The sequence below is a fragment of the Ambystoma mexicanum genome, chromosome 11, assembly GCF_040938575.1.
Source record: "Ambystoma mexicanum isolate Mex_15411 chromosome 11, UKY_AmexF1_1, whole genome shotgun sequence".
NCBI lineage: Eukaryota > Metazoa > Chordata > Amphibia > Caudata > Ambystomatidae > Ambystoma > Ambystoma mexicanum.
The window spans coordinates 875,350,678-875,372,757 of record NC_090934.1 but is presented as its reverse complement, the minus strand read 5'-3'; the positions used below and the strand labels follow the sequence as shown (position 1 = coordinate 875,372,757).

At 45.5% G+C, this 22,080-nt stretch overlaps 1 protein-coding gene across 3 annotated transcripts in view; it reads left to right on the top strand.

Annotated features, from left to right (window-relative positions):
• TSPAN32 (tetraspanin 32) overlaps positions 1-22,080 on the top strand; it is an 882,228-nt gene that overhangs the window by 147,741 nt on the left and 712,407 nt on the right. For all 3 annotated transcript variants that reach the window (XM_069623936.1, XM_069623937.1, XM_069623938.1), the window contains exon 3: positions 12,285-12,382. In XM_069623936.1, coding sequence (XP_069480037.1) covers positions 12,285-12,382 — 98 coding nt within the window. The remainder of the gene's footprint in view (positions 1-12,284; positions 12,383-22,080) is intronic.

Genomic DNA, 22,080 nt, shown 5'->3' with positions numbered 1-22,080 from the left:
CTAGTAGTCAAAGTATAATGTGTCATTCAGCCGGGGCTTAGTGCAATAAAAAATATATATATATTAAATAAACAAATGAGATAATAAACAAATAAATAAATATAACAATTACTCACTTCACACGGATATCACTTATTGTTACTACCCCTGTAGTATGAACTTAAATAGCAGGAGGAGGCAGATGACATCTTACGCGCTGAGAACAGCACAGTTCTGATTAGAAAAATAATAAGGAAAAAGAAGAAAAAAATAATAAAAAAATAAAAAAAATAACAAGAAATGCCACCATGTACCAAGAAGTTCAAAATAATAAAAATAAATAATCAACAATAATCAACAATGGCCCCCTTTGCTCACAGGGAGCAGCCACTCAAGAAATTATAACGAGGCACCCGGCGACCCGCAAACAGCAAACAGTACTTGTCAGTACTTTGCTTGGTGCGCGGCGATGGTGCGCCGGGAAGGAAGTTTAAATGCAGGCTGAAGGGGGCGTCTCACGTGAAGGGTAGGCGGGGCCTCCCTCGCATATGCGGCCTCTTCTTGCCGGGGGGACAAAGTCAGGCAGGCTGGGTGTTGCGGGATTAGACGTCCTCCCGAGGCTCAAACAGTCACAGAGCACCGCAGCCGCTATGCAGACGAATAGTTCCAAGAGCCCTTTGAGCGCGAGTCCAACAAGGAGTACAATCCACAGCAAACAGTACTTGTCAGTACTTTGCTTGTTACTAGTTATGCCTCAAGGCAGCCTGTACCAGGATTCCGGAAACCTACCCCCTGGGACAGGAGAGGAGGCAGACGCAGATCACTGCATGGAAAGTTCCTTTTCTATAAAGAAATTGAATGTGTGCATGAATGAATGCTTTGAATGTTATGTAGTGTGTATGTGGTTGCGCAAGAATTTGAATGAGTGTGCATGTGTTTAAATGATTGAGGGTGAATAGTAGAATGCATGCAGGTATTTGTTTGGCTGGGATGGAGGCAGACCACATCAAGACGTGATTTTCAATGGGAATGCTAGCGTATGTTGCGGGCGCTGCATCATCAACAGATTTAAAGTGGGAAAGCTGGCATGATATGATATGAAATGATATTTTATTTATATTGCGTCCATGCACAAGTGTTTCAGGGCATGACGAGGCAAGGGAGGGGTACAAGGGAGGACAAAACAGCGATCTTACTAGGCCCAGTGACATTGAGAACGCGGAAGTGCATGGGAGAGGGAAGGGGGACGGGGCAAGGGGCAGGGGAGGAGTGGAAAGTGCTGATCAAAACAACAGGTAGTGCGATCAGCAGGTGGCAAGTGCAAGAATAAGGCGCAGACAACGGGTGTCTAATAAGTGCAGGAAGGGGACTGTAGGGTTGCAGATACAGACCCAAGTGCAAGGGTTGCCAGGAGGCAGTGCAGATATGTAGCTCGGTGGGCAGGGATCAGGGCCCAAAAGCAGAGGGTAGGCAGGTACCCAGTGCCAAAGCAGAGAGAGATCAGCAGGGGAGAGGAAGAGCAAGAGTAGAAGCGAAGAGGAAGGTCTTGAGGTGCTTCTGGAACCAAAGATGGTTCTCCTCAAGCTTCAGAAAGGCAGGTAGGCTGTTCCACTGGGAGGCCCCAGCCGAAGAAAGAGATCTACCCCCAACTCATTGCTTGGAGAAGTGACTGACCCTGAGGGAGTTGTAGGTGGAGGAGCAAAGAGCTTGAGTAGGAAGGTATTTACATAGAGAGAGTTGGAGGTATTGCAGACCCACGCCCCAGAAGGCCTTTTAGACAATGCAAAGGGTCTTAAACTTAATCCTTGCAGCCACTGGGAGCCAATGAAGAGATTTCAGGTCTGGAGAGGTACGATCCCTGGGCTTGAGGCCAAGGACAAGTCTTGCAGTCCTGTTCTGGATGAGTTGCAGAGGGCAGACAGTAGAAGCAGGCAGATTTAGAAAGAGGCTGTTGCAGTAGTCCAGCCTATAGAGAACCAGAGCTCTAGAGACAGTGAGCTTCTGGGGGAAGGAGAGGAAAGGTAGAATACCTCTGAGGAGGTGCAGTTTGTAGTTCGACTTCTTAGAGATGTCAGAGATGTGTGGAGAATAAGAAACCGTGCAGTCGAAGATGACCCGAGGTTCTTAGAGAGTTCTGAGAGAGGAAGAAGAGGTGGCCGAGGGGAGGCTGAAAATGGCTGAGTGTCATCTGCATATCACTGAAAATTTGACCAGAGAGCAGCAATGCGGTGGGCGAGGGATTCCAGGTATTGTTTGAAAAGCCAGGGAGAGAGGTTAGACCCCTGGGCAACACCACACGTCGAGAGTGATATAGAGGAAAGGAAGGACCCAAGTTGGACCTGGGAGGGTCAGTTGGAGAGAAAGGAGGCCAGCTAGGCCAGGGCCTGATCAGTGATACCCAGGTTAGGGAGGGGGACAGGAGAAGTAGAGATAGCAAAGTGGAGTTTTGAAAGGACAGTGTCGGGAAGAGGGTCAGCCAGAGGTGGAGGAGAGGGAGAGAAATACATTGTGAACACAGCAGCACGAAAGAGGTTTACAGTTGGAATACTAGCAAATATTGTGGGAACTGCATCATGGAAGTGAGGATGGTGACATATGTTTTGAGTGTAGCATTATGAAGGGTTTTACAGTGGAAATTCTAACATATACTGTGAGTGCACCTGCAAAATCACACATGTTTTACAGTGAGTATGTTGAAGTAAACTCTAGGCTCCAGCCAAAGGATAGTGTTTTGCATTGGGAATGCTGACATGTATTTTCAGAACAGACATTATGACAGTGCTTTACGTTGGCAATTCTAGTATATACTTTGGGCACAGAATCAATAAAGTATTTGATAGTGAGCCTGCTAGCATATATTGAGGGCACAGCAACATGCATGTTTTATGGTAGGAATGTTGAGACATTGTAGAGCAGCATTATCATAGTTTTGCATTGGCAATGATGTCTACTGTGGTCATCAACTTCATGAAAGTGTTTTAAAGTGTGAATGTTGGCATATATTCTGAGCACAGGCTTCAGGAAAGAGTTTTGCAGTAGGGTGCTGGAATATATTGTAAGCACAATCATTAGGAAAAAGCTCTAAAGCGGCAATGCTGGTATAAATTGTGGGCAAAGCATCATAAAATTAGTTTTCAGTGGAAATACTGGCATACGTTGTCGATGCACTATCGTGAACATTTTACAGTGACTATGCTGACATATTTTGTGACTGCATGCATCATCGGCATGTTGTAAAATGCTCCTGTGTACAGTTGGTAGATTAGAATCTGGTGTATTTTTTATATTTTCATGTTTTATCCTACAGAATCACTTGTAAAATGTATAGCTTCTTACCTCATTGTTCACAATTGCTCTGCAAAATGAACTATTCATTCTTCTTCTTCTTCATCTTCTTCTTCTTCTTCTTCTTCTTCTTCTTCTTCTTCTTCTCCTTCTTCTTCTTCTTCTTTCTCATTATTATTGTAAGAAATGCATTGGGGAAAACCCACCCACCTGGCACTCCATACGTTACCTAGGGTTGCCTCTATGCGCTTAGTTGGTCATGTTAATTTGTTGGATATATTATTGCCCCTGCACTGAAGATGTTCACCAGTTCCCACTAACCTTGAATCAATGAGAAAACCGGCCCGACAAGAACCACCTGTTTTCCTGACACCAAAAGCCGCCTATACCACCATCACATCAATGCATGCTTCTAAGGTAGCACTAACCACAAGGGACTGGGGCGGACCACAGTGGTAACTCCAGCATTTGTGGGCGAGGTGGTCAATGTTAATAGCACGCCAGCCCACGTCTGGTGTGTACGCATTCATTTTTTAAATATGTATGTAGGAGATCAGCTTCCCGCATCACACACGTGCTGACTGACCCTAAAAAACCCTACCAACATTAATTTGCTGTCGGGAAAACAGAAAAACATTATTGACTCAGCAAGGGAATGGACGGAGCGAGGTGTAGGAGTGGTAGAGAGCTGGTACAGTAAGGAGGGGTAATGAGAGGGGGTAAGAGGAAGGTAGAGGCATTCTGCTTTGGGGGCACAGCAGGGCGAGTGGGAGGGGTCAGGGGCCAGCAACGGTTACAAAACATTGGAGGCTGTGGAGCATGGTAACCAGCCAGGGAGGAATGGAACACGGCTTATACCATTAGTGGAAGCCCGCCTTCCTAGCCTCCATTGACTTGCGCCATTGCCCTGAGAGCTAATTAGTATTAAGTTATGCCAAGTCCATTTCAAAGCACATAGGGTCTCATCATGTATATGGTAGTAATAGTAAAAATTGGTTCTTTTAAAGACTACGGCCCTCATTACGACCCTTGCGGAAAGTGACTGACCGGACCGCCACAGCGTAAATAGCGTTTCCGCCATTGCACGATGGAGCAAAGTGCGGCCCATTCCGACCCATCGGGCACGAGCACCACGCCATGGCGGAAGTGCAAAGTCCGCGATGGCGGAAATGACCCCAAAACGGCCCACACCACCGCCGTACGGCGCCCTAGGTGCAATACCGCCACCCATCATAGCGGACACCGCAGTGAGCGCCAACCGGAAAGTACGGCGACCGTAAATATACGGAAACGGAAGTAAAAACATGGGCCCGGAACGGGAAACAACACCCCGTACACCTATAAAACCACAAAATACACACAACCACTAAAAACACCACCCTGAGACACATCCCAACCCGTCATCCACCCTAGTGAAACCAAGAAAAATGGGAAAAGCAGCGAAGAAAGCGTGCGACCGCAAGCGGCAGGTCCACTTCTCCCGTGAGGAACTCACCGTACTCACAGAGACCCTCCAGGATAATGCCGCCGCCGTCTTCTCCACGCAAATGACCAGGACGGCACTTGCGAACAAGAAGGCCATATGGGCCCTGGTGGCACAGCGGGTAAGTGCGGTGGGGACCGCACCCCGCAACCCACAGCAATGCAGGAAGCGGTGGGACGACCTGCGGCTACGCGTCCGTAGCATACTTTCTGCCAACCGCAACATTGCCACAGCCACCGGGGGAGGATCGGAATCACCCATCAAGTTGACCCCCTGGGAAGAAATCTGTGCCTCCACCATTGGAATGGAGAGCATAGAGGGAGTCGGAGGGATGGAGAAAGGAGTGCAGACATCCGGAGAATCAGGTAGGTGGCCCAAATAAAACCATGCCAAATCCACAATGTCCAATCATGTGACTCACATGTGTCCACATAGCGCAACAGCAACACATGGCCAGGAGAACGTCCACACACATTGGCCTGATAGCGCACTTTAAAACCACAATAAATACATAAATAATTAAAAACCCCAAAAACACCCACTACACGTGCAGCAGGCACACCCTAACTGCAGGCTGCCAAACAACTGCACCCTCACTCCACACACAAATGAAAGCACCTCCAAGGCCCCGACCCAAATCACCCTCAGGTACCACCCCAATGCATGTGATACATTGCCATTCCAATTCCCACAGACCCATTAATAACGCTCGCCCTCCTTTACTCCACCACAGGGTCCGATCCAAACGACGAGCTCCAGGACACCCCTACCAGCACACCTGCAAAGAGGGCCAAGACCGACGGCCAAAGACCCTCCACCTCAGCTGCACGCATCAAGACACGGCAGCAGCACATATCAAGTGGCAGCACACAGGAGGGAACATCAACAGGCACCCCAGCAGCCAGCATGCCCACAACAGCACCACCACAGGTCCCCCCAATGGATGCCACAGAAGGTACTGCCTCTGGTGGCAGCAGCACCATAGGTGACACCCCATTAATGGCAGCATGCTCCGACACAGAAGACGGGGATGTCGAAGTCAGATCCATCCATGACCTGTCCCAATCCCCCTGTCTATTCCATCCCGTACACCATGAGGATACCACGCAGGGGCACCCACAAGACGACGACTGGCCATCCCCCACAAGCCCTGTGGCAGGGCAACATGAGGCGAACAGCCCCTCTGTGACACCACCGCAAATGGCCATGGCCCAGCAGAGGCAACAGTCCCTCGACCAGTTAATCGTGCAACAGCAGCAACTGGCCACGCTCCTCAAGGACCATGCCGATGGATGTGGGGGCACTAAGGCAGACATAGAAACATCAACTGAGACACTTAGGGCACAAATGGAGAGTAGCACCGAGAGCCTGAGAGTCCAAATGGAGAGTAGCACCGAGAGCCTGAGAGTCCAAATGGAGAGTAGCACCGAGAGCCTGAGAGTCCAAATGGAGAGAAGCACCGAGAGCCTGAGGGGGGAACTGCATGCGACGTCCAAAGACGTATGTGCCGAACTTGCCGCAGTGCGCCGTGTGCTCACTGAGCTCTCACAAACCCTTAGGGACATGCATGGACGTGAGCAGGCAGAGACATCATCCGTTGCAAGTTCCGTCCAGGGCAGCCCCCAACGTAGATCTGGGAGGAACCTGCGCTCCACAGGCAGGGGTGCCCCTGATACCCGCAGAGGGGGCTTGCAATAGCGACTGCCCACTGACAATGAGCATCTTTGGACACTGGTGTTCGGGGGGGAGGTAGGAGGGTGGAGGGGGTGTGTTGGGCTCACTTGGGTGGCGGGTCGATAGGGTGTTCAACATGATATCACATATGCCATAAACAATGCACGATCAAACAATGAGATGTGTGGACAATGATCTTTGTGTACTAGGCCATCATAGGCGTACAGTCCATATTGTGCATGTACCAGACACACACAGTGCCACGAGTCCCGTGTCCATGTATCAGCCACCAGGCGTGAGTGCTAGAAGCCATGCATCTATGAGATGCTGACGAATTTCACGGCCCTCCTGTGCCTCGCAGACTCCTTGAGGTGCTGCCACATCCCCACCCTCATCATGACCATCTTCAGGTGCTTGCAGTTCTGCGTCAGGGGGCATGGCCACATTTCTACGTACGCACATGTTGTGGAGCATGACACATGCCATCACCATCTTTGCAACCTTCTCATGGCGGTACAGGAGTGCCCCGCCAGACCTGCTGAGGCACCGGAAACGAGTCTTCAGTAGGCCGAATGCCTGTTCAATGACTACACGGGTACGTGAGTGGGCATGGTTGTAGTCCTCCTCATGCTGGTCCCGTGGGTTCCGGACTGGTGTGAGGAGCCATCTCTTCAGTGGATATCCGGCATCACCTGTATGTGGACGATAAACGAATTATGTGGAATGCCATTGCTACGTACGCACCCCCCCCCCTTCCTGCCAGGTCATTGCCGCATCACATACCCCACATCATCATGCATGAAATGAGACTCACCGAGTAGCCAGGATCTGTTCCCTGCGTGTCGCTCCATGTAGCGTGGTATTGTAGAGTTCCTCAAGACCATAGAATCATGGGTTGATCCAGGGAATCGGGCACAACAATGTGTAATGATCCTGTTGGAGTCACACACCATTTGTACATTCAGTGAATGAAATTGTTTTCGGTTGCGGTACTGGGCCTCCATGGCATGTGGGACGACCAATTCCACATGGGTGCAGTCGATGGCACCAATGCAACCCGGTATGCCGCCAAGTGCATGGAATCCCACTTTTGTGTTGGTAATTTCCTGCTCCGAGCGTGGTAGAGAGATGTAGTCGTCTGCGTGCTGCAGGAGGGCATCGAGCACTTGCAATAGTGTCCGTGAGAACAGTGGCTGAGAAATGCCATGCAACTGTCCGACTGTGTGCTGGTAGGTGCCTGTGGCCAGGAAGTGGAGTACAGACACCACCTTCAGTAGGGGTGGGATGGCGGTTGGGCTATCTATCATGCTGACAAGGTCAGCCTGTGTCATGTCCACAATGGCGGCTATGGTGTCCCGGTCCAAACGGTAGAGGGTGTGGATCTGCTCATCAGTGAGGTTGAACGGATGTGCTCGGAGGCGTGGGATTGCGGGCTGCCTGCGTGGTGGTAGTGGCTGTGCTGGCAGCCCTTGCTGGCCCTGCCTTGCCCTCCTCCTCCTCCTGCGTCTCCTCCGTGCGGCCGGTTGTAGTTGGTGTTCGTCTTCTTCTTGGAGTTGGAGTACTTGCAGTGCTATCAGGTCCCCCAGGGCCAACATCGCGAGTCCTGCCGGTAGCATTTCGGAGTGGTTGTGGGAGGAGACTGGGCGTGCAATTTATGTGTTTTCAGGCTGTATGGCCTCCACCTGTGGTGATTCATTCCACCTGTGCAAGCTGCTCTCCCCTTTGGGCGAGCACGTCCCGCACACAACGCTGCAATTCGAGGAATGGCATCTTGCTATTACAGTCATGTATTAGTACCCGATGGCCGTGTAACATTGGTTGATATGTTCATTCGGCTATGGTCCCATTGTTTCACATGCATTCTTTGCAGTCGCGAACAGACTTGTGAAGGGTCAGTGGAACGTAGTACTCGAGTAACGGTGGACCCTCATGCATCACTGTACCGAGGTTCACCGACGGGCGGGGCCTCCCATTTGTGAGTGAAGGCAGTTGCCATTTTCACACACAGCCGCACTAGATGGATTAATTTGTGATTTCAAGCGGCCACAGATGCCTTTTCGACGTCATGTTGCAAATGAGGAATTCGAAGGGCGGCGCTTTCGGTCTTCAGCTAGCGGCGAGGAGATGCCCACAGGTCTGACTGCAAATATAACGTTCTATTGTTCAGTGTCCTTGGGACAGGGGCCATGGCGAGGATGCAATGTTTGATATGAATAGTTTGGGATGCGCAATAGCGAAGTGGATGATGAGGCCGGACGTTCCCAAATACATGTTACTTCACAACACTGGAATTACGGGCTGGGGCACAGTGGATTTTGCAGGCTGCATAACGCACAGACTCAATGGAATTCTCACATGTTATGTGAGTATGGAAACAGGCGTTATCATTACGGGATGAGGGAATGATGAATGGATGCATGGGCAGATGATTTGATACGGTGTTTGCCATGTACAGGGCTTCTTGGAATCTGTCCGCCTCCCCTGCGCTATGTGATGCAGGGCTGCCATAGTGGGACCATCGTCTATCTGGCCTTGTTGAGCCCTCCCTGTCTCGACGCGCCTTCAGACACTTGTGTCCATGCACGTTACCAATCCCATCTGATGGATTCTGTTTTCACAGACGCATGCACAGGTACACTCGTTTGTGATGGTGTTTTCACCTCGATATGGATAGTTATGAGTCGCAAGTGGTTTTGGGGGGGTGATGATCCTTTGGAGTGGGCTAGCATGCATATGGCTGTGGATCTAGTGTGATCATTGAAGTGAGTTGTTCGAATGTAGTTCTGATGGCCATTCTTTTCTTTTTCTTTTCTTTTGGTTGACAGGTATCTCCTCCCCTTTTGCCACTGCCATCTGTATGCCACTCCTGCAGATGGGTTTTACTCCCGACACCTGCTGCTTCGTGTTAATCAGTGGAGCAGCATTACGATTTTATGGGACGATCGCCAATGGGCCACATGCCCTTACGCAGTACTAGTGGCTCGGAGCAACATTTCGGCCTTTCAGCTGGACTAGTGCCTCCCTATTGGGACGGCCCTGCGGTTCTAGGCGCTTCCATGTTGCCTTTTCGTACGAGAATGTAGCCCCTGTGTACCATGAAGGAACAGGGCGTCACACAAGAAGTAGCTGGTCATTTCTTGCGGATGCAGCCCACAATGGTGAAATGTGTTTTGGAGTTCATGGCCTAATGGCTGTATGGGCTTGGTGAATTTGTTGTGCATTAAATTTCTATTCTGATATGGGCCGTGTAGCGTTCTTCTTTGCAAGTGATGTGGCATATTCCTATTTGGGGAGCGATGTATTGTGAGGAGATCTGCATTGGGTTCCAGCTTCGGAGTATAGTTGCGTGGTACTGTGCTGGGCGCGTTTGCCTACGAAGCCCAGTGAGGTCAGGGGTGAGGGCTGCCAATATGACTGTTTGGATGATGTCATGCTCAGGGGCGGGGGATTAGGTTTTGTGTAACAGATGCCGGTCAGCCAGGTGGATTGGTGGAATGATGTGATTATCGGAATATTGCTGGTCACAGGTGCCTGTGTTTGCGTGCGTTTCTTGGTGGGAGACTGGGGTCATGTCCATTGGTATAGCTTCTGTATTCGTGCCATCTGTGCCCTGCAGCTCCCATTGGCCCCTCTTGTGATTCTTTTGTTCGTTGGCATGCATGGGTGACTTGTACACTTCACTGGTTGCATTGTGACTTCGTTGCACCTACGGGGAGTTGTACTATGTGGCCAGGGAGCGGTGTACAGGCACTCAGTGGGGCCGTTTACGGTTGATTCGCGATGCCGTACTTCTCACCATGGCGGTATGGTACTTTCCGCCGTGCTTGATGGCGTTAAGTACATGTCCGCTAGGGTCGGAATTCGCGTACCCTTGCGCCATGGTGCTAATTACGGTTTGGCATGGCGCGCGCGCGCGTACTTGGTGCAGTTAGCGTTGGCGTTCACTACGGTGTCGCTAATGGCATCGTACTTTACGGTGACGGGTCATAGTCACACCGAGCGCTATTCGATGGCGGTATTGCATTTCCGCCATCGTTTTTCGATTTCCGCCAGGGTCGTAATGAGGGCCTACTTGTTTTTAAAATGGCACCAAATTATGATTTTGGATCTAAAGCATGGGATAAATAACCCATGTTTACCCTATTAAGGTCCCCATCCCATACATGTGCAAGATCCCCTGTGCATCAATCTGACTTGTGATCATGATTCCATTCATAAGATTGAGTAGAAAACCTAGAAGATTTCTTAGAGTTTTCTAGTTTCCTATGGACTTGCATGTAGACAGATTGAAAAGAATGTTCTAGGCTGTAGATCAATAGATGTACTTTTGTCTCTGACTGTTGGGATTATTTTGTTAACTATTTATGTTGAATTTATTTGTTCCATTTTATTGTTTGTGCTTTTCAGGTTTTTATTTTTTCATATTTGATTCACTTATTTCATCTTGCGTCATGATTTTTTTTGGTATGTTTTCCAATCAGCTGTTTTATTGTTACTACTGCTACTACTTCTTATATTACAGTCCCCTATGATTTACTTTATTTACACATATTGATGAATATTTTTATGTATTTTCTCTAGTTTTCAATCCAACTCTATTTGTTGATTTTTATGTACTAAGAGATTTGATATTCTCTTGCTTGAATCGTATACTCCTGATTTATAAACTTTGTTTCAATTGTGAATCCACCTTGCATCCCCCAGCACCCATGGCCGGGTTAAGCCTTCTGCTCATCCTTAGTTACCTATGGACGAGCTAAACTATCTTGAAGGAGACTTTTGGCCTGTCTCTTTCTTGCAAATGGTTTAATACTGTGTTGCTGAAGCTCAACTAGAGTGTGTTCATTGGAAAAAACATGACTTTAATTCCTGCTATCTTAACATGGGTGCAACAACTAGAGGGGAAATGATGGATAGGCCATTGGAGAAGGTTTAACAGCCCCCCGATGTAGAAGGAATCAGATGATGTGCTACAAGTATTGTATAGGCACTCCCAATAGAACCTCTATGTCTGTGAGGTACTTACTTAAGCAATAACACCCGATCTGGGGGGCTGGATCGGGCGTTATTGCTATTAGCGCTCTGGGTTTCCAAACCGGAAATCTCGGGTGCTGGTAGCAATGTATTTTGTATGAATGAATGGGACGCCGCGAGGCAAAATACTGACTTAAGATGGCCGCTATGGAGACAAAAGGCAGGCCTCCATGTGGAGGGTTACCAGTCATTTGGTCGAAAACCAAAGGATCGAATGCCATTTGATCGACAGTCAAATGGTCGAAAAAAATGGTCGATTTTCCCCCCCAAATCCCTGTTTTCTTTATTAAAAATATTTTTTAACCAACCAAAACTAAAAAATATATCTATAAATAAATAAATAAATAAAAAATTCGACCTTTTTTTTTCCGACCATTTGACTGTTAATCAAATGGTCATTCTATCTTTTATTTTCGACCATTTGACTGGACACCCATGCGGAGCCCCTCTTCCATTTCCATAGCAACCTTTTGTTTTGGAGCAGCGGCGGAACAAAGAATAAGGTGAGTAGCGTAGGGGAAACGGGAAGGGGAAGAAACTTTGACTAGAGGGAGGGGAGTGTGGGGGGACGATGGCGGGGCAGCGAAGCAACTGTTCGGAACACAGGCTTGGATCATGGGATTCAGCCTGTGATCCAAGCAACCTGATTGGTTGGCCCCCACAACCCTCATTTGGTGCTAATGTGAATGTTAGCCTCTGCAGAGCTTTGACGAGTTCAAATCGGGGCAAGCTCAGCACTATTAAAATGCTCCAAGTTCTTCTTACAGGCCTGCTTTGTAATCAGTGCTGCTATAACATGCTAATCACTTGTTTCTCCATTTCCCTACAGTGCTTCCCAGTGGGATATGTCTAAGTACCATCCTGGTGCTCTCTGCAGTGTTGAGCACATTTGCTGTGATGAGGGAATCCCAAGTCCTCATGATGATGGTAGGTTTGTGTTTCCAGATGTATGTATCCAAAGGTGACTGGTACTACAACTGTGATTGTTTAGATTGTTATTTGCAAAACAAAAGGCGGAATCGGGCCACATTTATAATGTAAAATGGACAGAAAACTATTTTTTAAAATTATTAGACTAATTGTGGGGGCTTGAAGTCGTGAGGTAAAGGGACACAGAGATTTGGGTGTAAGAATAAAACGTGGTCGAAGAGATTGTGAAGGAGGTTTGATGTAAAACTGCAATAGTTTAGGTGAACAGACGGCTACCTGTAGAATTTGGGGGCGTTTGAGGCAGGGATCTCACAATGAAATGAATAATGTCTAGAAAGACTGATCACTTGTGATACAGATTGAAGGATGGCAGGATATTCAGGTTAAATGATAGATATTGTAATAGCTAGATGGCTGAACAATGGATGGGTGGATGAATAGATGTGTGCAGTGATTAAATAATGGACAAATGGATGGATGGATGGGAGAACAGGTCAAATAAAGCATGCGTTGGAGGATACATAGCTTAACATTGTAATGTATGGTTACATGGATTGTTCTTTGGGTGAATAGGTTAAAGGGTGGTCAGTTTATGTAAGTGTGGATGCACAGTATGAAGGATGAACTGTTTTTTTTTTGGGTATGTCCAAAAATATTACAGGATAGATGTATATAAGGATGTGTGAATAAATAGGATAAAAGATAGATGGGTCAAGACATGAATGAATGAACAATGAATCAAATATTGAAAAAGGTTAGCCATTTATGCAATCAAAAAGCGAATACCAAGTAAAGGGTAGCAGGTTGATGATCATATTAAATAACAGTTTAAAGAATGGATAAACAGGTCAAGAATGGACAGGCAATATTCTCTTTGAGCTATCCAATGCCTTACCATGGTAGCAGGGGCCGAGCTCAACAGCTTATAACCTCAGTATAGGCAAAGATTTAAAGTGGAAAAGGTGGTGCAAGAAGACTGTCACACCTAGCACCTCACACATATATCGCAATAATGACTTAGATTCTGAAGTAGTACGAATTGTTTTTATATGTGTCTAGAGAACACAATAGTCAAATGCACTAAGAAACAATTTCAATAAATAATGGGAGTGGATGATACACAAATTGACAAATGCTGTCCAAGGTATCAATTAATGAATGATTTGTCCTAATAATTAAAAAGAGAAATGGCACATTTTAAGCTAGATTAACTAGTCAAACATGTGTGCCTAGCCGACGCGTGTTTCGAGCAACCACTCTTCTTCAGGGCTGTGCTAAGTAGATGGATGCTTCCAGGGAGCGGGGAATGAAGGATTGACACGAAATACACTTATAAGTGACAATGATGGCTGTTGGGCAGGCTGTGAAGGAGCAGCTACATTTATTCTAGCCTGCTTAAAGAATGTCGTGGGGAGTTAGGCTCGCCCACATTGCATTACTGTAGTCGATCCACTGTGCAGGGCGAATACAACAAAAGGACTTGCGATCTCCTCCTTTATGAGTAAAGATGCAGAATTCACACATGAAAATGCTCCGACGAGGCGGTCTGATAGCTTTAAAGAAATGAGGATTTTAACAGGCGTATATTTCCAGAACAATTCAATCAACAGAATTCTGAGCTCTTCATTAAAGTCACTAATACCTTTGGGAAGAGAGTGTCTCTTTAAGTATCCCTCTAAGGCCAGGCCACTAGACAGGTAAGGCTGGTCAGAATGGTTACAGCGGAGTGTTTGGGAGTGTTCTATGTGGCTGACCCTCTGCTGGATTGTGCTGCAGTAACTCTACTACCTCTATCTGTGGAAGGAGGAGCTCTGTGATAAAAACATCACTTTTACGCGGAGCGTCGCGGAGTGTTTGGGAGTGTTCGGGAGAGTTCGGTGAGAGTCCGGTGTACCCCCGGATCTTCGCAGAAATGGACCTGAAACACACACCCTGCATTAATCTGCGGACACCCGTTTCCAGAGCACGGCTACGGAGGCTTCATTCTGCCCCCGCTCAATCAGACTGCCACATATTCAGTCATGCAACATTATCTGCAGCAACGGATCTGCTCGACGAAGCGATAGATTCCAGAGACTCCATCGACCAAACGGTACGTGAATATGCTGAAGGAGGGGATGGGGAAGCTCCTATTTTTGAAAACTTGATTAACACTAACATTCAAATTGCCCGCGGATGTGATAGCGATCCGATATCCCAACGACAAGCTGGCTCCTCGAAGTGGCAAGATGACATTAAGTTTGGATCTGGCAGAGGATGTCACTTGTCCGTTTTGCACTCTCCTATTGCGAATAATAAAGCACCCCGACCTTCCCCCCCTTTTCTTACCGTACCCTTGTCCGTGTCCCCTGTACGAGTTGTAGTCTCCGAGCCAGCCGGTCCTGCGCTTGCTCTGCCCGCTGCTACGGCTTTAGTACCATTGTCTGCGAGCTGTCGTGGGCAGTCCTGGGGAAAACTTGTTGATTCCGGCAAGTGCCGATGTGCGTGTGCACCTGAGGAGCTACGAAACAGCTTGACGCTGTCGTCTGTCGGGAAAGCTGAGGGTGCAGAGAGCCTAACGCAACACCCTGGTAAGGCCCTGAACTCCCTGACCGACAATTTAGACGACACCCACTACGAGCACGTATGGAACGTAAATACTGCAATCACTGCGCAAACGACTTTGTGTACATATCTCGCTCCATCTGTCGAACTGGACCGGGTGATTGCCAGTAATGATATTAATGACTTATACAAGCTGCTATCCAAGCCACTCACAGCTCCCCCTCCTTCACTCAGAGTGCTAGCCTGGAGAGTCATTCAGAAAGGCAACGAAGCCCAGAAAATAAATAATCCAGAAATAAACAAAAAGGCTAACCTATCACTGCGAGATAATAGCCCAAGTCCAGCGAACCCAAATCAAGCTACTGGTGTTTCTGATCCTTGTTCCAAAAACGATGGCTTAATGGGCTCACCGAGGATCTCTCAAACTGAGAACCCTACACCCAATAGCTGGAATCCTGCGCTTGATTTCCTTACAGCGGAACCCGATCATCCGTCCCAAGAGTTTGTGGATCCAGATCAAAACCCCCAAGGAGAAATTCGACAAGAAAGGCGAAATTCACTATTCCTGGCAGACAAGCTACTCAAAGACCTCAAAACTCTAAACGCGAAGATGACTTCTTCACCATCTATGATGATTGAAAAACAAATAAACGATCACACCGAAAAAATAAAAAACTCTGTATGTCAGAAAGACAGTGGCATTGTAAGCTGTGATAATCTAGAAGACATAAGCGCAGTGCCCCGAAGCTTGCAACAAAATATCTATCGCCCCAATAAAAGGCGAAGAGTAACGTCAAGCGCAGCACCCATTCCCTGCTCTCAGAAGCGATTAAAAGTAGATGATTGCACACAAAGGAAACAATGCTCCACACACAGTAGAGTCATGCAGCACAGAACCCAAGGAAACTTGAAATCGATTTCCACACCATCTGACTCAATTGACTCAAGTGATGATTCCTCTTCCGACTTAGAGTATAAAAGCCCAACAAAAGGCCCTTACAAACGGCGCTTTCCAAATTATAATAAAAATAGACCAAAGAGCTCAAACGTAAGAAGTAATCTTCAAACTGATTGCTTTGATTTGGTCGAACAAGTAATAAATCAGTTGAGACCTAATATCATCTCTGCACTAACAATCACAGTTGCTCCATTAATAAAACTCTATGAGCATCTGAGTGAAAGTCTGAAAGATCAAATCTCGCTCCTGGGATCTGTAAATGTAAAATTAATAAACATGGATTTGGAGCAGAAACTAATGAAAAACCAAATACTAAATAACACCAGTAACAACGTTGCCTTTGTTGAGCAAATAAAAGAGCAATTAAAAAATAGTGCTGATGACAAACGCCTCTTAGCTGAACTGGCAAGGGAAGCAATATTGATTTTAAAAAATCAACAAACGACAAATAAAGAAAATTGTGTGCTGCGTGTTGTGGATGGAGTCACTTTATGTAACGTGGAAAAAAGAAATACTATCCAGTGCCCACGAAATCATGAAACACAAATGAATTCAAGAGTGGAAAAAGCCCACGAAATTGATTCAATCCTAGCAACAACAGTTAACACTGAGTCTTTATGTGTCAAGGCTGCAAACAACACGGATAATATTCTCGTAAACCCAATAGCGGTGACATCAGAGCTGAACGCTATTGATCTTGAAGTGATCGAGGAACCGATGGACACGATTGGGTTTGGCGCCGTCGTAGGTCCCGAGCCTCAAATAGGAACGACTGCCCCTGATGTTAACAGTAATCAACAACAAACACAAGAACACACCGAGAAAAATGAAACTTTTGCCATTTTTGATAAAACTAGAAGAGTAAGCTCACTTAACGAAGGTGCACCCAAAACAACTACTATAAAGCAGACCAAGAAATCAAAAAACATGCCAAATAAAAGGAAAGCAAATAATAAAAATGTAAACAATTTCCTAAGAAATATTAAATCTTTGAATGTGACAATTCAAACTGATTCAAATAAATTACCATCAATGAATAAGATCCGAAAAAACCGAGTTGATCATCCTTGGCACTCACGCCAAACTCAAAAATCTCAATCCCGCATTTAAATCCTTCACCATAGATGGCAATCTCATCCCCGTGTCAAATAACACCAAAACCCTTGGGGTTTACATCGATGCCACCTTATGCTTCTCCAAACAAACTAATGCAGTAGCATCATCAGCCGCTTACACCTGCAAGCTGATCACTGCATGTAGGCCGTTCATCTCCTCACCCAATTGCATTACTCTTGCTAGAGCATTAGTCCTATCCAACATAGACTATTGTAATGCCCTTTACTTAGGCACTAGCCACAAAAATATCAACAAACTGCAAGTAATTCAAAATAATGCCATCAGAGCTGCCCTCAACATCCCCAAAAAGATGCACATCTCGGAGACCAGACGCAAACTACGTTGGCTTCCAGTCAAGCACAGAATATCCCTTAAAACTCTGGCCCTTACACATAAAGCCAGGGCCAACCTTGCACCAGCCTACCTCACCAACCAACTTACACCTCACACTTCTTCAAGACCACTTAGAGCAGCACAAGCTAACACTATGTCCATACCGAGATTTAAACTTCATAACTCGGGTGGTGCTAGCTTCCCTGTACAAGCCTCCAAATTATGGAACACAATACCTGCGCTTTTGCGTGCAGAACCTTCATTTAACCTATTTAAACATAACACGAAGTGTTGGCTTCACAACATGGACTCTATGACACCCTAACCGCCTGATCCCAGCATGATCGACTGTCACTGGCACACTTTTGTAATTAATGTTCTTATACTAGACTATGTATATATGCATTTGCATGACTAAGTTTGTACCCACCTGTAACTGCAATGTAATGTAACCCTTATTGACTGCTTTCAATTGCAACTGTAACCAGATCTAACCTATGCGCCCGTATGCCCCTGGGCCTGGCTGCGCTTTATAAATAAAATAAATACAAATACAAATCCTGGAGCAGAGAACTCAGCCAACTCAACCAAGAGGAGCAGAGAAGATCGAGGAAAGACAAGTTTTGGCACTCGAATGTGACGATGAGGAGGTCAAACGAATGACAGAAGAACTTGTCAACCTTTCAACCTATGAATCAACTGATGATGACCTGATACTTAATCAAGAAAGTGCAAGTGATGAGAATCTGTTGATAGGGTCACCTATCAGTGATAAAGATCAAAGTAGTCCTCCGGATAAAATAAAATCAGCACGAATATGCATAATAGAAGAGTCACCAGAAAAAAAAGAAAAATGCGCATTTCAGTTTCAGACTTCCGATGACATAACATACATAACAAAAAGGCGTATGACCTTAGACGAAAGATGGGCCCCAGGAAACCTAGATCTCATTGAGAATTTGGTCCATGTTCAGAACAAACAACAAAACATAAAAACAATTACGAGAGAATTATGCCCTGAAAAAGAAGTGAGTATAAAATCGATACTATCAAGGAAGGAACGGGATCATACCCGTCACGAAGAGCCACATGACTCCTGGAGACATGATAAAAGAGTATCGTTCAATAAACAAAAACCGTTGATGAAAAAAAAGCAAGATATAACATCTAACTTCTGCATACTCTTGGAGAGAAAGTTCTCATCGAATGATGGCCTGATTCTAAACAGACATAATGTGCTTCAACTCTTGAATCATCTTCCTCGACTTTGAGTAGTAACATCTAATGACATCAAAACGGTCGAATTCATTCACGAAGACATTACTGACCGTGTACTACTGCACATTTATTCTCGTGCAATTAGAGATGCAATCGTTGAACACTCATTGGACCTTGATGATCTGGGCTTTGCGATACTAGAGCCGTGGGGGGAGTTTCCTTCTTCTGAAACAAAAATCACCAAATCGGAAACTATTAAAAAATCTGTAGAACTGAAAGACCAAAGACTCACCAAATCTCCTCAAATCTTGAAAAAATACTTAAACGCAAGGGAACTCGAAGAAAAACCAAACGTGTCCCGAGAGGACGGGATCCCTAATCAATCTAAAAAAATTAAAATCACATTTGACTGTTCTGAGAATGAAAATTACTTACAAAGTTCGAATGTCAACAAACCCGAGCGTAACGTGGATGAAACCTGTTGGAACTGGGTAGCCAAGTCCTTAAATTCCAAAGAGCACCAATAACGCCAGCAAGAAATCACACCTTCGTCCTTACAGGTTGGCGTATGGAACACAAGAGGTTTCACGCACCTGTTTAACAATAGTTTGGGGTGTCTCAAACCCCTACATATTATCTGCCTGCAAGAAACATGGCTTCTGAATGAACCAGCTGTGGGAGGTTATGAAATCGCCTGGAATCCAGCAATTAGACAGCCAAAAGGAAGACCTATGGCAGGGCTCTTAACACTTGTAAAACAGAATTTAGGTCTCCGTATACTGACGAGCTTAAATGTGACCCCTTATATTCAACATGTGAACGTTACTACAAACTGGAACCCTACGACCAACAAATCTTTCCACATAATAAACCTATATTGGCAACACGAAGCCTCTGATGAATGGGAGTATCTTGATGCAATAGGGGACCTGGTAGATTCTATTATGTCAAAGGAAGTTAATGCTAGAATTATACTCTGTGGTGATCTCAACATAGAACTCCTCAAAATTCCGAAATCGCAAAGACAAACAACTATGCCATTGATGAGACCTCAACAAAAAAAAATCAGTCTAATCCAAGCATGGGAAGAGGAGATGGAAGTAAGAGGTATGATAATGCTAAACGGCTGCACGAAAGACGACATACCTCCTAAGGCGACATGGAGAAATGCCAATTCGGAATCAATCCTCGATTACTTCTATGTCTCAAAAAATCTAATCACTGACACTGAATCATTGAAGGTAATCAATATGCAAAATAGTGATCACGACCTGGTAAGAATTACACTTCGATGCATCAAAAAGAATGCACAAGAAACATGGTGTCAAGATGTCACTAGTACTCCAGGCAGAAATCGGCTAAAAATAAAAGAACATCAGATTACCTCAATGACAAGAACATTAACAAGGGATCCAACAACAAATCTGGATCAAATTGAATATCTAACCTTACTACAGGCCTTCATTGAAACTCCTGGTAACGGTAGAATAAATAACTTTAAGAGGCTACATGTTTATGATCAAGAGGTAGTGGCAAAAAAACGTGAATTGAGGCAAAAAATTAGGAGGCTGCAAATATATTGTGACGTGAACTATCTCCACGATAAAAAAGAGTTGCATAAAACATATAAAAATTGGCTACGAACACATAAGAACACGATGCTACAGAATGGCGCAGAAAAAATGCTCCTAATACTCGGTAGTAAAAATGGACGGACGTCCTGGGATGTGATAAACAATCTGGCCACTCCTCAACAAGCTATTCAGACCAATATGGTGACGAAGCGACATGGTTTGAACACTTTACAAACCTATTCACCAAGAATATGGATAGCCACTATGCAGATCCAAAGCAATCGGAAGCATGGACGCTCACAATTGAGAAGGAAGACATTCTCGATAACATCAAACGGCTAAGTTCATCCAGAGCCCCTGGCCCAGATGGCCTCACAAATTATTCGTTGAAATTATATCCTGATGCATGGGCTGAGTTCTGTTTTATATTATTTAAAAACATTATTGAAGAAAAAAGAATTCCTACATCGTGGAAACGAGCCATTATTGTTCCCATTTTTAAGAAGGGATCGCGAACAGATCCAAAAAATTACAGACCTATCGCCCTTATGGACGTTGTTGGAAAGATCTTTGCAACCCAACTACTAGCAAAATTGACCCAGTGGATAAAGGTTGCAGATCTAGCCGACCCTCGCCAAACTGGCTTCTCTAAAGGAGTTGGCTGCGGGTTGAATATTATGATCATCAATTTATTAAAAATGGAGGCGATTCAAACAAAATCAAAAGTTTATATGGCCTTTGTGGACCTAGCACATGCCTTTGACGGAATTGATCGAGAGCTATCATGGTCCAAACTTAGCAAATGGGGTTGTCCCTGGAGCTTGCTTGCGGCGATCAAACAACTATATACTGACACTACTATTACAGTTAGGCTAGATGCACAAGGATCACTAACTGATCAAATTAAAACATCGCGAGGAGTAAAACAGGGATGTCCTCTTGGTGCAACCCTGTTCAACGCCTTCATCTCAGATATTGGAAAGGCGTTTGAAACAACTAGATCCTTTGCACCAAAATTGAATAATATAAAAATTGATTACATTCTATACGCTGATGACATTGTGCTTATGGACCTTACTCCGATTGGATTACAGAGGAAATTACTAGCTCTTAAAGAATATACTGATGCAAATGGTCTCGTGATAAATCCAACTAAATCCGAGGTACTGATATTGCAAAATTTACTTGGAGCAACCAACAAAAGAATTTTCAACTGGAAATTGGAGACTCAACCGATATTACTTGTAAAGGAAATCCAATATCTCGGTGTAACCATAAATTCCAGCATACAAGATACAAATATGATCAAGAAAATTCGGCGGAAATGTAACTCATTAACAGCTCAAGGAGTCGTACTTAATAAAAAGTACGGGAAATTCACCTTGAAGCCGGTCATCGCATTCTACAACCTAAAGGTCATTCCGGCCTTGATCTTTGGTGTTGAAGCTATGTTTGGATGTCCAGCTGAGACTTGGTCCTGGTGTGAGAATTTCTTCTGGGGAAAGGTACTATCATTGCCAAGGGGGACTCCAACAGCTTGCATTCGTTACGAACTTGGATTAACCTCAATCAATGCAAAGGTAACGTGGAACATGCTGTCAATCTATAGGAAGGTCCTGGGAGCAGATGACCTACCACAATATAGAATCCTCCGAAGTGACGATGGGTCATCTAAAGCATCCGTTCTCCAAATGTGGAAACAATCTGGAAAGAACATCCTTTCTAAGCTACAAACCGACCAAGATACACTTCTAAAGAACCCGGATGTCGTTAAAAAAAAACTGTGGGAGCAAGATTGGTGTGAAAATCAGGATAAAAGAGCAACACACAGATGCATGAATGAAAATGCAACGGAAGAAAGGGCTTATAACACCTTGCCAAAATACCTCCAACTATTTCCATGCCGTAAAAGAAGATCTTACTACCTTAAATTTCGGATGAACTTGTACAAA